The sequence below is a fragment of the Rattus norvegicus genome, chromosome 4 (assembly GCF_036323735.1).
Source record: "Rattus norvegicus strain BN/NHsdMcwi chromosome 4, GRCr8, whole genome shotgun sequence".
NCBI lineage: Eukaryota > Metazoa > Chordata > Mammalia > Rodentia > Muridae > Rattus > Rattus norvegicus.
This window is the reverse complement of record NC_086022.1, coordinates 134,902,968-134,923,475: the sequence shown is the minus strand read 5'-3', so window position 1 is coordinate 134,923,475 and position 20,508 is coordinate 134,902,968. Positions and strand designations below refer to the sequence as shown.

At 46.8% G+C, this 20,508-nt stretch overlaps 1 protein-coding gene across 4 annotated transcripts in view; it reads right to left on the bottom strand.

Moving 5' to 3' along the window:
- The window catches only part of Gxylt2 (glucoside xylosyltransferase 2), a 102,472-nt gene extending 82,591 nt beyond the window's left edge, over window positions 1-19,881 (bottom strand). For 3 of the 4 annotated variants that reach the window (XR_005503781.2, XR_005503782.2, XM_001066466.7), the window contains exon 1: window positions 19,221-19,636. Coding sequence is in view for 1 of the 4 variants with exons in the window: in XM_001066466.7 (XP_001066466.1) it covers window positions 19,221-19,501 (281 nt within the window). In the remaining 3 variants the exon portion in view is untranslated. Of the gene's footprint in view, window positions 1-19,220; window positions 19,637-19,708 lie in introns of those variants that run through there. The other variant, XM_039108771.2, reaches the window with a different exon arrangement.
- Between the last annotated feature and the right edge of the window lie 627 nt (window positions 19,882-20,508).

The window sequence follows — 20,508 nt, the reverse complement described above, 5'->3', positions numbered from 1 at the left end:
CATGGCCATCCCCACACACAGCATTGTCTTCATCTAGAGGGTGCAGGGCACTGAGAAGCTCTCTTGCATCTCCCCTCTCCTCATGGTATCGTCTATTTCCAGGTCACTCCTCACCTGATGGAGCTTAGTTCTGGTACCACAGCGTTTCTGCCCAGTCGGGTACCTGACATCATTGCTGAGAACTCAGTCCCCACTCAGTAAGGGCCTCCAGCCTCCTGCCCCTCCAGCTCTGTGCCCTCCACATGCTCATCCTGATCTTCCTCTTCTCCCTGACGTACTCAATACAAGTTCTGTTCTCCAACCTGGAATGCTTTTTCCAGCTCCTTCCTGGTGCCTCCTACATGGGAGAAAGGCCATAAGGAGTGTGGGTTCTTTTATTCTCTGTTGTGAATCTGAGTTTCTTCCCTCAAGCTTACCTCAGCTGATGACTATATATCTCATTATTCCATTGTTATTTACATTGTATATTCCACATCATATATTATAGGAGAGCGTATAAATAAACAAACATTTATCTTTAAGAAAAAAGATGAAAAATATACATTTGAAGTCGAAAACCATAAAATACAATATATTGAAATACTGGGGATAGCAAGAGGGTGCAAGCCTGATAACCTGGATCTGATGCCTGCGACTCACATAGTGAAAGAGTGGACTCCTTCAAGTTGTCACGTGACCCTTCACACACGCATCATATCCCCTCAAATAAATAATTAAAATGTTAAAAATCATATAAAATATTAAAGCTGGCAATGCAAACTTCTTCCCTTAGAACTCTTTTATACTTTTTCATGTTGAAATCAGGTCTTTATTCAATTGAACGCGTGCTATTTTTCTTTCTTTTTTGTACAGCTCTTTCTAGCATACATATGCGCGCGCGCGCGTGTGTGTGTGTGTGTGTGTGTGTGTGTGTGTGTGTGTGTGTATGTGTGTACACAGACATTTGAAACAGAGTCTCACTTTGTAACCTTGTCTGGCCTGGAAATGATTATATAGACCAGGCTAGCCTTACATTCACAAAGGTCCACCTGCCTCTGCCTCCCTCGAGCTTGGATTAGAGCATTGGCCAGCACATCCAGCAGGCATATAATTTTAATTATGGTTTCTTATTTGCATCTTTCACATTTCCTGTTCCTTTTAAAGCATAAATGACTATTGTTTTTATGGGCTGTCTTCCATTCCACCCAAGGAAACACCATCACCTATAATATATTCCCTCATTGGTTCTTTCTAACTATCCTGTTATTTCAAAAGCCCACACCAAGCAGTTGTAGCCAGTCGATTTTCCTTCTTCTTCTTCTGGACTATTTGTTTAGACTGGGCTCTTCGAAATGGAACCACTGGTTAATATCTGTCATCTGATTAAGAAGGTCTCAGTTTTGCTAAGTTTCTCAAATCTATCTGGGCCTTCCTGGGGAAACAGGCCTTGAGAAAACTAAACCAAACAGGACTAAGCCACCTTGAGCCAGTGGTGAATGAAATCAGAGTTGGAGACTTGCGTAACTGCTTCCAGTTCCCCAGGGTGATGGATGTATTGCGCTGCTCAGGTTCTGTGGGACAGTCTCTATTCCCAACCCCTCCCTAGCAATGTCAACGACTAAGTCTCAGTCTGGTGCTGATATGCCTTGAGCGCTGTGCTAGATTGCTTAATTCTCCTTCAGTAGACAGAACCTTGGCAGGAAAGAAGACTAGGCTGTTCTCTGTCAGTCATCATCTACCTGGGTGATTACAGCCATTCCTGGTACTGGCTTGGGGTATCTTTAGGAAAAGGAAAGGAAAAGAAACAGCTGGGAGGTTGAGGCAGGAGGTCATGAGTTTGAGGCCGGCCTTGGCAGTGCAGTGAATTCGGGCCAGTTTGAGCTACACAGAGAAGTCCTGTCTCTAGATGTGATTCTTCAGAGGGACATGGCTAGCCTGGCATGTGTGCAGTGTTGAATTTGATCCCAAGCACCAGGAAAATAATTGACTTAGGGAAGGGGAGCCCTTCGGCACAGCTGGTGGCATTTTAGACTATAACAGCCACCCTGGAAAACTGGCAGTTCCTGAAAAATGCTAAATATAGAATGTGCCACCTGACTGAGCAATTTCACTTCAAGCAATGTACAAGAATTGAAAACATATGTCTACACGGAATCTGCACACAAATGTCCATGCCAGCATCAATCACGATCACCAAGCCCACTCTAAACACCCTTCCGATGGCCAATGCTTAAGTAAAATGTGGCGAGCTACACAATGAAATATTATTTGGCAATAGAGAGGAATAAATCCTGACTGATATGTGCTGACACAGAAAACAAAAGAACCTCAAGTCTTTGGATAATTTAGTGGGTATAGTTTCCTTTGGGGTGATGAACGCATTGTGTAATTGAACAGGGGCAGTGGTTGCACAATTTTATAAACAAACAAACAAACCAAAACCCAACATGGCATTGTATATGTGTCTAAAAGTGCTGGCATTAAACCACTGTTGTTAAGCAGGTAAACAAACGCACTCAAACTTATCCCATGGGTTTCGTGGAAGAGATTATAAAGCAGGCCATGGTAGCGCAGCCATCGCACATGTGGCACGGGTGAGCATGGAAGTCGCTGTCCCCATCCTCCAGGCCCCAGCTTCCCCACACTCACATGAAAAATGATCCTTCGAACCCCAGAGGCAGCTCAGGGGGAGCTGAGGCTCCCACACCTCCCCTCCCTGCTGTCTGAGACAATCGGCTCCTTAATCGCTTCAAAGTCTCAAGTGTGTGACTTAATTAAACTTCCATTCCTGGAGCGTATAAATAATGGGAAACGGCATTTATGTATAGTGCTGTTTACTCTGTAGCCTATTACTAAGAAAAACACTGAATTATTAAAGTGGATAATTGGTTCTGCTTGGCCCCTCTTCCCCACTGCCTCCTGCCACCTCTCTTATCAGAGTTCCCCTTAAGTGACAAGCAGAATTAACTCAGGCAAGCCTGATGCTGTGATAAGGCCAGGGAAAGCTGCAAGCAAGATCACACTTCTTTAACACACAGCCCCAGACTGCCAGCGAGGAGCCTCACTCGGGGGAAAGGAAATGCAGAAATGTCCTGTAGAAGATAAAGTCTAAGAAACTGATTATGCTCACTGTAGGCAAGAGGGCATTAGAAGCATTTCTCCAACGCAGTGCTTTGCAAGAGGAACCCATTTGGCTCTCTGAATATGGAAGAAGGCTGTGAAGGACCCAGAGCAGTAGGTGAAGAAATGGAAACACCAAATACAGCCCCTGGAAAGGCAATCTACTGATGTGGAATTTTATTCAAATTACAATTGGGCAGCGACAGTCACTTACAAATGTTCTTGAAGTTCTATTTTTGTGTGTGCACATATATGTGTGTGCACATGTGTGTGCATATGTGGAAAGGCCAGAGGACTATCTCAGGCTGTCATTCTTCCTTAGGTGCTATCTTATTTTTTAAGTCAGGGTCTCTCACAGCAATGTAGAGCTTGCCAATTCAGTTAGGATGGCCAGCAAATAAGTCCCAGGGAATCTACCTGTCTTCCTCCCAGTGCTGGGATTTCCCCTCTCTCTCTCTCTCTCTCTCTCTCTCTCTCTCTCTCTCTCTTTCTCTCTGGTGTGTGTGTGTGTGTGTGTGTGTGTGTGTGTGTGTGTGTGTGTTTCACATGACTGCTTAGGATGGACCTTGGATCTTCTTCCTTATGTAGCTAGGATTTACTGAGGGAGCTATGTCCCCAGCCCTAATCCACATGCTTTAGAAACATGAATGAACACTAGCACAGCCCCCAACCCCCACTGAAGCTGCAATCAGACCTTTCACTTGGAAGGCAGACACGACACCGAAAACTTTGCTAACACTTAAATCAGTTTTAATGACCCGTGGTTTGGAGTCAAATCAAGTACCATTAATCTTTCAAGACAGCCAAGCTGACAGCTTGCCTTGGAGTCACAGTAATATATGAATAATATCAAAGGCATGCCAAAAACATGCCATGGGGGGCTTAATAAAATAATTTGATAAATGCGTTAATGAACAGTACATTTTAAATTTGGTTCGTGGTGTCTGAAACATGGCCGAGTTCCTAAACAAAGTCTAGAGCTAATGCAGTGTAGGTGTCTGATGTCTGAAGTGGGTGGCCACACCCGTGTGGGGATGTGTATGGATTTGCTTCTGACATCCCTGCATACACATACACATGCGTGATTGGTGAGTATCCCAGCGAGGAGCCAGACCTAGGGAACCCACTTAAGAGGCCAGGCTCCCCCTCCTAGTTCTTGGTGGTTTAACGCAACAAAAGTAATTCTCTCATGCTGCCAAGAGATATATAATCAAGGAGTGGGCAGGGCCAGGCTTCTTCTACAGGGTAAGGAGAAGATATCTTCTCCATCTCCCTCTAGCTTCTGGGTCCCAGCAATGCCCAGAGTTTCTCGAAGGTGTAGCCATGCCACTTCAACTGCCACTGTACAAGACACATTTGCCCACATAGCTCTTACGTTTTATTTCTCTTCCCTCCTTTGCTTCTTTTTTTCTCCTTCTTTATTATTTATATATTTATTTATGCATTTATTTATTGTTTTTTGAGATATGTATCTTACTTACTGTGTATCGCAGGCTGTCTCCAAACCTGCAATCCTCCTGTCTCAGCTTGCTGGGTGTTGGGTTTACAGACATGTAGCACTCCAGGCAGCCTGAAGGTGCTGTTTGCCCTTTCCTCTTGTAAGAACGTCAGCCTTCAGACTTGGCTACCCCCACCAAGTCTAACTTCTTGAGACCCTTAGCTATCGGAATCTGTAAAGACCTCTCTAAATGATGAGCTCATATTCTGCAGCAGTTGCAGGGGGCAGAAGCCAGCTTCCAATCATTGCGCTAAACAGGCTACACAACTGAGTCAGAAAGGACCCTCTGTGGACTGATGGAGCTTCCATCCTGGGCTCCTGGGGTAGACTGGACTCCAGTCCTGGGCTCACCGCCTTCTTGGATGCCCTTGTGTGGGGTATGATTCCCAGGACACACCTTAACCGACTCTCTGCCATTATCACACACCTTCTGGTTTTTCTGTTGTAAAATCCCGTGCTGGTGCCTCAGCTCATTTCACTTCTTTTGCCTTGTGATTGCTCCCGACACAAGGGATTTGATTTCTCCACCCCCTCTTCTGTTGAAAGTAGGATGTTGTAGGGAATTTTAAAATATGCAGTGGGAAAGTAAGCTTGAAATAAATGGCACTTGATGTGGGAGGGAGAAGAATCAGACGATCACACAGAATCAGAAAATGTTATTTCCCCTCCTGAAAAAGAGTAGGAGTTGCCACCTTGAACGGGAAGTGGAGGAAAAATGGTCTCTCCAAATACTTCCCATCCTCCAACACCTCAGAACAATCACCAGGTTTTCATATTTATGATTCTTTATAAACTTTTAGTTTGGCGGATTTTTTTTGTTCTTCGTTTAGAAATTATGCAAGTAACTGTTGAGTAGCAATTGGCTCCAAGCTGAATGTTTTCTCTTGGAGGGAGGCTGTGAAGGCCCAACATGTAGGGGTTGGAGTTAAGAGCACTTGCTGCTCTTCCTGTGTTCTCTTCTCAGCACTCACATGTCAGCTCACAACCATGGGTAAGTCCAATTCCAGGGGGATCTGATGCCCTCTCTGGCTGGTGCAGGTACCATGCATGAACACGTGCACAGACATATATGCAGACAAACCATCCTTACATATTAAAAATTACAATAAACAAAAAGCCAGGTGGTAGTGGTGCACTTCCTTAATCCCAGCAAGCAAATCTCTGACTTCGAGGTCAGCCTGGTTTACAGAGTGAGTTCCAGAATAGTTGTCTCCTGTGGTGAGGGGGTGGGGGCGGGGAGTTGGGGGATGAGGACAGCCTGGTCTACAGAGTGAGTTTCAGAACCATCAGGGCTACACTAGGAAACCCTGTCTCTGGTAGGGGGAAGAGAAAAGGGGGAAGGGAGGGAGATGGATGGGGAGAACACAGGACAAATGAAGAGGGAGGAGAGAAGGCACAGACCATGGCTAGGATGAGATGGGAACACTGTATATAACATATAACAGTTCACAGCTCTCAGGAAGTTCCTGAAACTTAGCAAATTCACAAGATGCCACTTCCCTCAAGGTTATCTAAGCAGTCAGGACTGCTGAGAAGCAGGGCCTCTCCTACCTTTACTATAAAGCTGCCTGTAAGCTCTGCAGTGGATTCCAGAACTCTAGCTTTCAAGGGTTGTCTCCACTGAGGTGAGCTTTGCTAACATAGCTACCTTTGAGTCCCCATGATCCTATAAAGTCACTGGTTCACCGAGCAGGACTTAAGAGGTATTCTTACTCTATCCTGTCATCAGTTCCATCTGGGATACGTAGACATTTGGTCACATTTTCCCAAAGAGTATCACATAACAGTAAGACACATACTCATTACAGAAAGCTTTGGAAACACCCATGCATGCTTGTGCTAGCAGGTACATATGTGCCACAGCCCAATACATGGAGGGCAGAGACAACAAGCATCTTTATCCACTTATGTGTCTCCCTGGACCTCCATTTTTCCTAAGCTGGAAAGGGACTGTTTTTTTTTTTTTTTTTTTTTGGTTCTTTTTTTCGGAGCTGGGGACCGAACCCAGGGCCTTGCGCTTCCTAGGTAAGCGCTCTACCACTGAGCTAAATCCCCAGCCCCAGAAAGGGACTGTTTTTATAACTTGCTTATGCCCTTTACAAATACATTCCAAAAAAGAAAAGAAAAGAAATCAAGAGACTGTATCAAAGAGATCTTTTCCGAAGGGATTTTCAGTAGTGATAAAGGGTTCAGAGACTGGGATTTGTTTCTAAGAACAGCATGTGGTTAGCAATTTTTCTCTTTGAAGGCTATGGACAAGGTTTACTTTCTAGGTCTACTGATTGGCTGTCCTATCTAGAGCAAAAGCTTTCACTGTCTCTACCCTGGCGCTTCCCATCTATAAGATGGGCACGCTGATGATGCTGGGTGTCTGTGGCCCTTGCCTTTCTTACCAGCCACTATTTTCAGGAGTTTCAGGGAAGAGCACCTCAGTTACATTTTAAGGGAACCGCTCTTCAGTTATCAGCCCATGATGTCTGAACCAAAGTCTCTTAACCTCACAGCTGCAGGCACATGTCCCATGTGTGGCCATCAGGAAGCGCAGATGCCTGTGACTTAGGGGCACGAGTCCAGATCTGCTTAGGAGAAGAGCACCAGAGAATGTCATTCACACAAAGCTTAATGACAGAGGCAGAACGGTCTTGGCCACCCCTGCAACTGGACTCTAGTCTCCTCTGCGGTCTCTGGTTTTGAGTCAGTAGTTTTCTGTTCATAATGAAGGAACACTGTGCAGGGGCCTACTGTGGGCTAGTGAAGGTGTTCTGCCTTACCCAATAATAGGAGTGACTTTGCAGGTGACAGTGAAGATTTAGTGAAGTAATGCTGCATACGACACGCTTAGCACCTGTCATAGTTAGCTTCCGATGTCAGCCCTGGGGAGAAGAAACCTCCATTGAGGAGTCGGCTCCCTCGGACTGACCTGTGGGCATTCTTGAGTAATGGTTGATGTTGGAGGGCCCACTCCCAGCCTACTGTGGAAAAGGAAAGCAGACTGAGCAAACTGTGAAGCTCACGCCAGCCAGCAGGCCTCGCGTCAGTTCCTGACTCCAGTTTCCTGCCTTGGTTTCCCTTGTGGATGGACTGTGACCTGTAACCTAAACAAACTCTTTCCTCCCCAAGTGGCTTGGACAGTGTTTTATCATAGCAAAACAAAACAAACCGGTCGCCACACATGTGTGGCTCCTCTCTCTCTCTCTCTCTCTCTCTCTCTCTCTCTCTCTCTCTCTCTCTCGGCTTGGACAGTGTTTTATCATAGCAAAACAAAACAAACCGGTCGCCACACATGTGTGGGGCTCCCCCCCCCCTCTCTCTCTCTCTCTCTCCTTGCTCCCCCTCTCCCTTTCTTATCTCTCTCTCCATCCCTCTCTCTTTCTCTCCCTTCCTCTTCCCTCCCTCTCTCTCTAGTGCTAGGACTAAAGGTATGTGCCAGCCTTCCTGGCTCAGTCAATACTGTCCCTAAAGTAATGATTAAGTAGTCATTATCATCATAATTAGAACTAAATATTATCTTTGTTGGGCAGCCATCTGTTTCTCTAAGTACGTTGTATTCATGCTCAAACCAGGCTGGGAGGCAGTTCAGCAAAAAGCATACATGATCTAATTTGCTGCCAACCAAACTAAAGGGTGGGCACACTTTGTAAAATTCTCAGACAATGACCTGGGTTTCCACTAGCCCATTCTCTCTTCCGATGAGGAAACTTGCTTTTCTTGAATGTGTATGACTCTGGGGTCATTAGTCTGACCTTAAAATTCTCAGGAAAAAAAAATGAGAGGAAGAAAATGGAGCACAAAGGTTTGCAAATCCCCCCTCCCCCCACGGCCATGAGTCTGAGGAGATATGTCCTGGATAGAATCCGGCATGGAGTCTCTGGAGTGCACTGCTTAATTCTCAGGAAATGTGTGGCCCACACCCTTCTTTCTTAAGACTAAAACCACTAGTTCTGTGTCCTTGAAGAGACATCAAGATTCTAGTTGGCCAAGATACCAGGTGTGGAACTCTCCAGGAGTCAGTCTAAAGGCTGTCTCCCATACTCTATCAGCTGTTAGCCATGTCGGAAGATGGGGCCTGGTGTCCTTTCATATATATGGAAGGCAAGTCTCTGTGTCCTCCTATCCAAACTCCTCCCCCTTCCAAATATGCTCAAATATGCCTCTGTGCTGTCTCTAGCACCCACAGTTCCTTGTGCCACATGCTGTATGTGGGTACTTCATTTGCGCCATCTCATCTCACCAGTGAGCTTGCAAGGGAGCCAAGGATTTCTGAAGATCGATGTACACAGAGTCACAAATGAGGCATCTGGGCGCAGTTATAGTTTACTTCCTAACAAATGATGGGCAGCGAGTGCCCAGGACAACAAACCACTCTAACTGGACTGTATCCGATGTTTTACACCCATCCTCATTTGACTTCTTTGGGCCTCGGTTTCCACATTCATAGAAGGAAGTCATATTTTTGATTATGTATTCTTTATGTCTTGTGGAAGATGTGAGCCCCGTATTAAACAATATGCATTTCTGCTGGATTACAATACTTCATGTCCTAATAGTAATGTCATCATGTAAAAGTCACGTTCACACACACAAGCACTCTACTGGTAGAAAATCAGGGATTCTCAATAGAATCAGCTTGCTGGAAGCACACATCTGGGTATGCTATGACGGTATTACTAGAAAGGCTTAACTGAAGTGGGAAGGCTTGCCCAGGAACGCAGGAACGCAGGGTGGTGGGGCATCATCCCTTGGGCTGGGGTCCTGGGCTGAATAAAAAGGACAAGGAAAACTAAGCACCGCCCCCCTCTCTAGATTCCTGACTGCAGATGCAGTCTGCAGATGCAATGGGCTTTATGATGAGGGACTAGAACCCTCAAACTGTGAGCCAAAGTTAACCCTTACCTGGTTAAGGTGCAGCTTTAAGTCTTTTGTCGCTGCAACAAGAAAAGTAACCATTGAGAAATCAAGTCAAGACAATTCCTTTTTTCCCCAAGGGTAGTTTTCAGACCCTCATAACCTAAAATTAGCCAAATTCTGGGAAATATTCTGAAGAAATATAAAACGAACTTTATCATCAATACAATTCTCATCTTTTATTGATTTTTTTACATTGGGATAAGACGCAGGTACTCATTTGTTTATTAAATTGTAGATGAAAAAAAGAAGAAAAATAAAACTGTTATCAAATTTCCTTCCAAAGAATCTTGCCTGTATATGTGTGTGTGGAGGAAGTGTTAATTTGTCCAGTGTTGACTGAATTTAGTAAAGGCATTCAGAACAGGTGCTGTGAGTCTCAGATAATTGTGTTTATTCATGGGTTGGAGACAGGCAGGCAAGCCAAACTGGATTCAGAGATAGGGGAACCTGGTAGGTTCTGGGATCTAGAAAGGGCCAGAACAGCTCTGTAGGTGGAAAGCAGAGCTGACCTTGGAACCAAAGTTGGGACCAGCATCAGCCTGATCCAGTGCCTCTGTGCTGCCCTGTAGCCCGGCATTTCTACCCCATGTGGGTTTCCATACTCTCTCAATGCAGTTCAGATTTCTCAGCAGATCAGAGGTTACCTTCCTCTGTCTAAATCACCCTCAACTTAGGATGCAATTAAGCAAACCAAGTGGCTGTTGTGGAGAGCCGATGCTTACTTCCTGTGTGCCCCTAAAACCATCCCCCTCTGTCTTCGTCAATGGCTCTAAGATTTTGACTAAGAAAAAGATCTAGTTCAGCTAGATGCAACTCCAGCATGGGTAACGGGAGGATCCCAGGCTGGATGGACCTTACGACCTATTCATTCTGAGACTTGACAATGTTCTCAAGGTACCTAGATGGTTAATGTTGGTCGTCAACATGACAGGATGTGGGATCGTTATGGAAACAAACATCTGTGTATATCTGTAATGGAGTCTCTAAGCTAACTGAAAGGCAAAGACCCACCACCCTAAGTGTAGGAGGCACCATTCCACAGTCTGGGGTCCTGGGCCAAATTAAAAAGTCGAAGTGAGCCAAACAGAGTCTTTCATCTCTCTGCCTCTTGACTGTGGCTGCTATGCGATCCTCTCGGACTCCTGCTGCAGTGACTTTCTCACCAGGATGGACTGTACCCCTCAAACTGTAAGCCAAACTAAACACTTCCTTCCTCGAGCTGCCTGTGTCGGGCAGTTGTCACAATATTTAGAAAGGTAACTAGCACAATACCCTATTCTTCTTCTTTCTCTACTGCCCTGAATGAAGCTTTTGCCATACAGTTGATTTCCTCAGGAGTAGCTGGGGAGATTCCTCTGGTTATATCTAGAACATAGAGTCTTCCACCCAATATTCTAAGTTGATTCCCTTGGGTGAATAACTGTAGCTAGAGAAATGAATGGGCTGATGTGCTTAGTCCTGGATACACAAAGCTTACACACTGGAAAGACCAGGTTGTCATGTGGGCTTAAGCCATCTATCCCTGGGTGCTATGGTTCACAAAAGAGTTGTGGAGGTACTGGGAAAATGGAGGTCAAATGCCAAGCATAACACCTACCATAAACACTCCCCCAAGGTGCTGTGGGTAGTATCAAGGGATGAGGGTTCCTTAACTTCCATCAGTTGGCTGAGCTGTTCTAAATCTGACCCTCCATCCTTTCCTTCTCCTTCCCTCCAAATTACAGGCATTCTAATCAAGCAGAGCTAATGGGATTTGAGAGGAGCGCCGAGGAAACTAAAGCCCCCATCACACGGGAGGGAAGGAGGCAGGAAGGAGCCATGAAAGTTAGAGATGGAGACATCAGCAGGAACCCACAGTTAGCTTAATGTAGACATTGATGTTCACACATGGAAAGACTAATGTGTGCAAATACACAGAAAAGTATACACACATACATATATTCATTTTGCTCTGTTGGCTTTGAAGGCCTATGAGAAATAGCATCCCAGTAAGCATGCCTAGTGTTAGTAGGCTCTTAGTTGCAAGTTCTGCTCCTGTGCCCTCCCCAACATGCACAAGTTACCAGAGCTTCTTGAAGAAAAAGCTGATATAATGACTGTACAGGATGAGCCTGGAGCAGTTGATGTAGTACCAGAGAGTAAAGAAGTACCACCTCCCCCAGCTAAACTACAAATAAAACCAGGCTGGGTCTGTGGCTTAGCAGGAGAGTGCTTGCCTATGACGTGTGAGATTCCAGGCTGGATGCCGAACACAGAGCCAAACCAAAAATGCATTAAGGGAACACACGAAATCCATCGGCCAAAATGGGAACGGCTTTCACAACAGAACAGCCATACCGAGGCACAACATGAAGCACGGAGGTTCTTGTGTCTAGACCGATGGAAACAAACAAGAAAATGACAGGTAAAGAATCAGAAGAGATGCCAATCTCCCAGTGGGAGGACCTCGAAGAAGTTAACACTCCAGCCTCAAAGATCAGAGCAAGGATCAGAAGCAAACACAGACCATGTTTCCTTCTTGTATGCAGATCAGGAAGGGAGACAGGGTAACCACCCAGAGCAGAAACCCAGCAAGTCCCACCTCAGCCAGGAGACCAGGCTGAGGTAGTTAGTAGTTGTGAATCTTTCAGTTTGTTGGTTTGCTTTGCCTTGCTTTTGGTTTTGTAGCTTTGGCTAGCCTGGAACTGTCCACACAGAAAAGGCTGCCCTTAAACTCACAGAGATCTGCCTGTCTCTGACTCCTCCATGCAGGCAGTAAATGTGTGTACCACTGTATGCAGCCCACCGTGAACCTTACAGACAGTGCACATGAGGACTGATATATGGAGATGGCTTCCCTTGTGGAGAGACCTCTATAACTCAGAAGGCAGATGATCAGAAAACATTTCACGGATTGTGATGAGACTTCCAAGACAACCCACCGGTGTTCTTCCAAACTGCCCAGAGGCTTATAGTTCTATAGCAAAACCCAAAAGCAACCTCCAAAACCTGTCAGGAATGGGCAGTCTGAGAGACTACTGTAGAGCCCATCCTGAAAGGACAACAGCATACAACAAAGTCTGCTGTTTGAGACCCTGTGTTTAGCTAGGGTTTCCATTGCTATGAAGAGACACCATGACCACAACAACTCTTACAAAGAAAAACATTTCTCTGCGGCTGGTTACAGGTTTAGTCCATTATCGTCATGGTGAGAAGAATGGTGGCATGCAGTCAGACATGGTGCTGGAGAAGGAGCTCAGAGACATCTCGATCCACAGGCAGCAGAAGAGAACTGAGCCGCTGGGCCCAGCTTGAGCTTCTCAGACTTCAAGGCCCACCCCCTAGTCAGGCGCCTCCTCCAGGAAAGCCACACCTTCTAATAGTGCCACTTCCTATGGGCCAATAGGGGACTTTTTTTTTCAAACCACCACACCCTGGAACAGAGAATCTAAATGAACATCAACAATAATATCTCAGTGTGGCCTCATTAATGCAGGTGAACCCTAGCAGAGGAGGATCTTGCTGGTCACAGAGGCTGGGCACTGTCTGAGACAAGGTGGATGCTGGCTTCTGTTCTCTAGGCTGTTCCATAAATGTTCACTGGGTGCCCACCATGAGGTCATCTGTGTCTCAGCTGTCAGAGACAGCTGATTAATGACACAGGCAGTGCCCCCGAGATGGGAGAGGTAAAAGTCAGATGCTCACAAGGCTTTGAATGAGACAAAAGCAAACTACTAGCCAGGATGAGCTAGGAGATCCAGAGCAGTGTGGAGCGTGTACTTCTGTCTGCACAGCTTAGAAGGTGAATAAGATATTGGGACGTGGACCCAAAAGCGACGAGGCCCCTGCTGCATGAGGATGCAAGCAGGGAAGGAGGCCCAGGGACGGAAGGGAGGAGAGAGAGAGATGGAGGCAGAGGATGAAGCTGGGCTGATAGAGGGAAGAAGTCAGTGGTCACAGAGAGAGGTTGAAGTTTGTTTATTTGTGTGGGGATATGCACATGTATGGGGGGTCAGAGGACTACTTTTGGGGTGTTCCACCTTGCTGAGTAAGGCTCTCTCTTGTTTCTGATGATGTGCGGCACACTGCAGGTTAGCTAGTCCTCAAGCTTCTGGGCAATTCTGTCTCCACCTTTCATCTCGCCCAGCGGTGCTGGGACTATTTTATGTCGACCCTGCAGATTTAACTTAGGTCATCAGCCTTACGAGGAACATGTTTCTACAACTTGGCATATCTCTCCCACCCAAGGAAATAAGCTCTATTTTTAGTGTGATGGGACACACACACACACACACACACACACACACACACACACCCCTCATGGGTCTAAATTGTTCAAGATTATTTCAACAGCTGTATGGAAAATGAACTGTAGAGGGCGCTAGAGTAGACCCACTCGGGCCGGAGTAGGCTACTGCAGCCTCTGAAGAAGTATGTTTTGTGGCAAAGCTAATAAGAGTAGTTCAAGTAGCTGTGCATGTGTGTGAGTCAAAACAAAACAAAACAAAACAAAAAACAAACAAACAAAAAAACCTGGGCTCTGTTGTCGACAAGATGTCTCAGCAGGGAAAGGTGCTTGCCACCAAGACTGACAAATTGAGTTCAATTCCTGGGACCTACATGGTGGAAGGAAAGAACTGAGTCTGGAAAATTGTCCTCGGTCCATCTACCACATGTGCACGCATGTGAATGTGTTCTCTCTCTCTCTCTTGCTCTCTCTCTCTCTCTCTCACACACACACACAGGCATCAAGACTCAAGCTACGGGCTGGAGAGATGGCTCAGTGGTTAAGAGCACTGAAAGCTCTTCCAGAGGTCCTGAGTTCAAATCCCAGCAACCACATGGTGGCTCACAACCATCTGTAAAGGGATCTGATGCCCTCTTCTCGTGTGTCTGAAGACAGCTACAGTGTACTTACATATAATAAATAAATCTTTAAAAAAAAGACTCAAGCTACATAATGTCATAGATGTTTGCTCAAGACTTTGAAATCTTGACTGTCCTCTAAGGCCACCAACCAATTCCCAGAGGGCTACAGATAGATTCTGCTACATGACATCATCCCTGTTTATTGAGACCCTTGTCCAGGCATGAACCCTCTGATGAGACTCCTCTCCTAGATCAAAGGGAACTGCAGGAAACCGGTGATGAGCAAGGATGCATTTCCTCTCTCTGGGGTGGCTGGGGAGGCGGCCAAGAGCAGCCAGCTTCTCTATTGTCTCCGCCTCCCTGCGAATCCCAGGAGGGTGGAGACTCACTCCATCCTCTGCTGCACAGCAAATGCTTGGCAGTCTGTGTGCCAGAAACATTTGCCCAACAACTGTGGAGTGTATTGACATACCAGGGGACTAGGAGGGAGCTGAAGTCTTCCTCAGAAACCACAGTTTAGGGGCTATGCTAGATGATTCAATGGGCAAGGAACTTGCTGCTAAACCTGACAGCTTGAGTTCAATCTCGGAACCAACATGGTAGAAAAAAAAAAGGCACCAGCTCCCTCAAATTGTCATCTGAACACGTATGTACCATGTCACAAGCTTGCACACATAGACTCACAAAATAAGTACACCTAGCATTTTTTTTTTCCTGAAAGACATATTTTAAGAGAAAACAGGCTAGCTCAGAAGAGAAAGAAGACAATTCAGGAGGGGGTCAGAGTCTGAGCGATCAGTAAGGTGAGACAGAGGCGCTAATCTTGCAAGTGACACTCACAGTTGCAATCTTGCAGATGAAGCTGACACAATCACTACAGGATCATCATGTCAGAGCTGGACCAGGTCTCAGGCACCTTGGGATAAATCTGCTCTTTTTTATAAATGAAGGAAAGGAGATGAAAACAGCTTGGGACCAGAACCCAGTTTGCTGAATTCCTGAGGCCGAGCTTTTCTTTTCTCTTCTTAGTATTTGTGTGCACGTGTGTGTGTGTGTGTGTGTGTGTGTGTGTGTGTGTGTGTGTGTGTATAAGAGTGCACCACCATGTGTGTGCTACACCGCATTGTGCACTTGCAGAAGAATAATCTTAGGCATCTGTCCTTGCCTTCTGGAAAGTCTGAGATAGGCGTATATGCCAGGCTAGCTAGCCCTTACGATTCTGGGGACGTCATCTTTCCAAGCCTCCGATCTCAACATAGGAAGGCTGGGGGTATAGATGCTATTGCATCCAGCTGTCCCTCAGTTCTAGGGATCCAAACTCAGGTGCTTACACCTGCACGCCAACCACTTTATTGACAGAGCCATCCTTCAACCCTGTTTATACTGCCGATCCCCAATTACGTTGAACTTCTTTTTCCACATATCATCTCAAAGAGTTTTCTGAAGCAGAATGGAAACGCAATCTTCTAAAGTCTGAAATCTATTCCCAAGTAAAACTCTTATTTTAGAATTTAGCTTCTTCCCCCGCCCCCCAATCTCTTTGTAAACTTCTCTTATCATTACCGAAAATTAGGCAGCTCACCATGTTCCCTTTTTAATAAGGCTGCCAGGAAGCTCAGAGCTAAATTTAGCATTTAGTCTTTCAGTAACAGTGGTCTCGATTTTAGCAAAGAGTGCTTACTCCCCCCGCCTTGGTCTTCTTATTCAGCTATTTAAGTGACTTTATTGCATACACATTTTTTAAACTATAGTCACCTCAAATTCTTTTAGAAAGCCAGCCAGGTATAAATAATCACTAAACCAAAACAGAAGGAGGACTTTATTTCTCCTGGGCTCTACAGTGACGGCCGCTTTGAGGATGATGTCCATTTTGAGATCGCACTCATGACTGGAGAGACCAGCCCTTACCCACAGCTTCATGTTTATGTAGAAGAAAGCCACTCCAGGACAGATTGCATACAAATGGCTAGTTCTAAAATTGTAGGGTCTGCCTGCTAACCAGGCAAGCGCATGGAAAATTTGCTGAAGATGAAAACAAGATGTGGAAGAAGGCTTCGTCGTTCTCCACCCTGATGTGGTAGACCTTAGAGCAGGGCCCTCAGGAGGCCAGCCTGGGCTCTGTGTGGTCAGCAGGTGGCCGGTCCCATCCACCCTCGAGCTTTCTGCCAACTCCGGCCACAGATCTGACCTTTATCATGCAGGAGAGATCAGGCAGCCTCCCATCTCCTCTGGATTCCAGCCACGTAAAAAGATTAAGCCAGAGGCTTTCTCTTCCCTCCCAACATGGAATTCCTTCTCAACCACAAAAATTTCACCCAGGCAGAATTTGAAAAGCAATAAAGGAGTCGGTGGGGATCTTCCCCTCCTGCTCCCTTTTCATTTAAAATCTTGAGTTACCCTTGCTGTAGAGGTAGCAAAAGAAAGGAGAAAACACCCCCCAAAATGTCATCTGTGAGACTGAGTTACTCACTGACAGGGCTTGCCCCCCCCCCCTTCCAGAGTTTGTGAAGTAGTTCTTTATTCCTGTGGCGTTGCACATCATTTCCATGATCATCGAAGAGATATGTTCAAAAGAAAAATGGCTTCCGGGATCTTGTTGCCTGTGGCAATATTCCTTCTCAGTAGCACCCATTGGGATTCTATTCATGATCTCCTGCAAGTCAGAGCCAATTTGTTCGGATCGAGACAAGAGGATGCTGCCCCAATGTTCCCAACACCTTGAAGAATGAGAGACACAGCCAAGAATCCATGATGCTTCTTTAGGGAAAAAAAAAAAAAAACAAAAAAAAAACCTCAGTGCGGTGATGAATTGCAGGCAGGACTGTTGCCTGACAGCAGCTCAGAAGGTTCTCTCCAACCCCAGGCTGCCTGGGTGTCTTTACCCTCATCCAGCTCTTACCTGTGAGCCCTGCACAAACTTCTGATCCACAGCCTGTATACCTTAGCTAATACTAACAGTGCATGGTGGAGCAGCTCTACCACACCAGTGTGTCCTCAAAGCAAAGCTGAGGGATGAGGAGATGGCTTTGTTGATACAGAGCAGGCAGGCCCAAGGAGGAAGACCTGAGTTCAGTTCCCCAAGCAACTTCTGAGGCAGGAGGATTTGCTGGCAGTCAAATCTGCAAGCTCTTTGTTCAGTGAGAGACCACGTCTCAAAAACACTAAGGTGGAGAGAACTGAGGAAGACACTGGATCTCAACCCCTGGTGTTCACACGCACAAACACACCTACGAACATACAGACGGCAAGGGAGAGAGGTGACCGTGCACATGCATTATTGACTCTGTTCCCATGTTTCTGTAGGACCTAAGAATCTACATTTGAAACAAGTTCTCATGATGTGTACAACAGGTCTATTATGGGGAAATGTGTGGACCACTATCAAAGCATTATTGTGTGGATGGATTGCGGCGTGTGTGTGTGTGTGTGTGTGTGTGTGTGTGTGTGTGTGTGTGCTTGCGCATGCGCGAGTGTGATAATAACTATTTTAACATGGTGCTGTTGACACTGTTTGTGTTAAGTGATGTCATTATGAACTTGTTGTACCTTTACTCTGGAATAATCTACTGTAAATAAGAACCCCAGCAAACTGGAGGGGGGGGGAAACCCTTCTACCAATTATACAAGAGAAATTGTCTGATTTTTCAAAAGTGCATACTCAGAACTTCAAGAGTTCTAACAACTCAAAGGTCCTAAGTTGGAGGAAGGTTCTAAGTTGGAGGAAGCAGGATGCCTCCGTGGTAAAGCTGCCTACTTTGGACCTGATACCCAATCCCAGGTACATACCAGATGGAAGGAGAAAACCGACTTCTGACCTCCCCACATGCCTCCCTCAGCACACACACACAATAAACAAATAATACTTTTTAAAAAAGACTTAGGTTTCTGGGGTATTTTCTCCCCCGACATATCCATCTCTGCATGTATTACAAGGGAAGAGAGGAGAGCTGACACAGCTAATTCTTAAGGTTTCATGTTTCCTTTAACTACAGTTTAAAAAAAAGAAAAAAAAAAAAAGCCCAGACTTCGTCATTATGGTCAAAAAGAATTCAACTTGTTTCAAGTAATTTGGGAGCCCAGCAAATGTGGTTGTTGCAAAGCAGTTAGAAGGAGCAGAGGAAACAGAGTTCAGGGGGATTGTTCGAAACTCCTCCAGAACAAAGGAGACTCCTTAACCTGCGGACGTCTGGTAACAACACGACCAAAGATAAAATGCTGCGATGAAAGGTAGCCGCGTGGACCGCCTCGTGTGGGGAGAGGGCAGGGTCAAAGGTTAAGAAGCTTTCCCAGCGGGAGCCTTTGGCGGCCCTGCTGTTCCATCAGACAGAAACCAGGAAACCCAAACTCTGCTTCTCCCGTGCCGTGCCACGCACCACTCCTTCCAAGAAGCAAACTTCTTTCTAATCAACTAGAGACAGACGCCCGCGGGCAGCACCCGGGTACCCGACCTTGCACCGAACGCAAGCCAGTCCTGGCTCAACATTTAACTTCTCCAACTCCATCAAGATCTAGGTTTCCGCTCTGAATTCTCCCGTGAAACAAGAGAATGAGCTCAAGTTGCCTGTCGATGGCTTTTGAAAAATTAAACAAAGAGCACATGTTTGCAAGAACACAACCAGACGTCTCTCCTGACACTTGCGTCCCCTAATCTACAAGCCATTTTCCCTGACACTTCTTGGAGGAGGTGCATGGGTGTCACCAGGGTGGTCTGCGTGTTTGGCAGGGTGGGAAGAGGTAGAGAGTGGGGTGAAACTTGGAATCTGCCTCTCCATCCATCTAGCTCCAAGGCGCCCTTGAACTTGGCACCGGCGCTGGAAGGGAGACGCAGGTCCTCAGATGGGAGGTTATCCAAGCTGCCACGACTCACCTCGCCAACTTCCCGCGGCTGGCGGCGCGCGGGCGGCTCGCTCCGGGTCGCAGACGCGGGGGCCGGCGCCTGGGGAAACGCGGGCCAGCGGCTCCGGGAAAGGCGCGGGGCTCCGGAGGGAGCGTGGGGACCGGCGCGTGGCGGCGCTGAGGGGCAGCCTCGGGACGCGCAGGGAACCCAGGGGGCTCCAGGTCCTGGCGGGCGCGCAAGGACAGCAGAGCCAGCAGCAGCACGGCCAGCGCGAGCAGAAGCAGCGCTGCCGCCTTGCTGCGGAGCTTCATGGTGCCGCACGGCGGCCCCGGGGCGGCGCGGACCCTCTGCGCATCGCTGCCCGCGGCGGCGCAGCGTCCAGGCCGGCTAGCCCGGGACTGGGGTCGAAACTGGCGGCGGCCGAGGTGGACTGGGAAGAGGAGGGGGGGGGGAGAAGAGAGACAGGGGGAGGACTGGGAGGAGGCGCGAGCTGACTCGGGTGGAGCAGCCCTCCTTACCGTACTGTGTGGAGTAGCGGCCCTGCTGCCCACCACCGGCAACGAAGCGCACAGAGCTCAGGTAGAGCAGGCTCACCACATCTTCAATTCGTCCACTCGAGTAGTCATACTCACCCACACACTCAGTTTCACTCTCCAGTCCACCCAGTTTCCTCAACTGTCTCTCGGACTCAAACAAGCATTCACTCACTGAAGACTCACTCTCCCGCCCACTCACTTGCAGTCCCCACCAACTAATCCTTTGTGCTCCCTCACCCATCCCATCCACAACTCCACTCAGTTCCAGGGTGCGTTTGTTTTTTCATTGGTTTCATCCACTTATCCTGCAGACTTGGGTAGAACTTTTGGTACCCAGGGCAGAACTTTTGGTACCAAGGAGGACACACTCGCTCTAGATACAATGTACTCTACAGCAATTGTAGAACAGATTGCAGGGCTTAAATCTGAAATCTGACAGTCACTGGCTTGATGAACCTGAGAGAAACACAGACCTTTTCCAAGCTTGCAAAATAGGAATGCTAAGGCTGCTACAACAGACAACGGTGAACATTGAGTTAAATAATCCTCTCAAAAAGAACTGTGGGATGTGGGGCTCAAAGTGGGGACCCAGTGAAAAGTATGGCAATGAATGTAACAAAATCGTTTATCATACATACCCCCACGCACACACTTTGTTTTCCTTCTGGCATAGAGCTGAGATCGAGTAATAACTTCACAATGCAATGTTAAGAAAAGGACTCTTGAGAGATGCCATCACTGGCAATCACCAGATCCAGGTCAGATTGCCCAGCTTTTCCCTA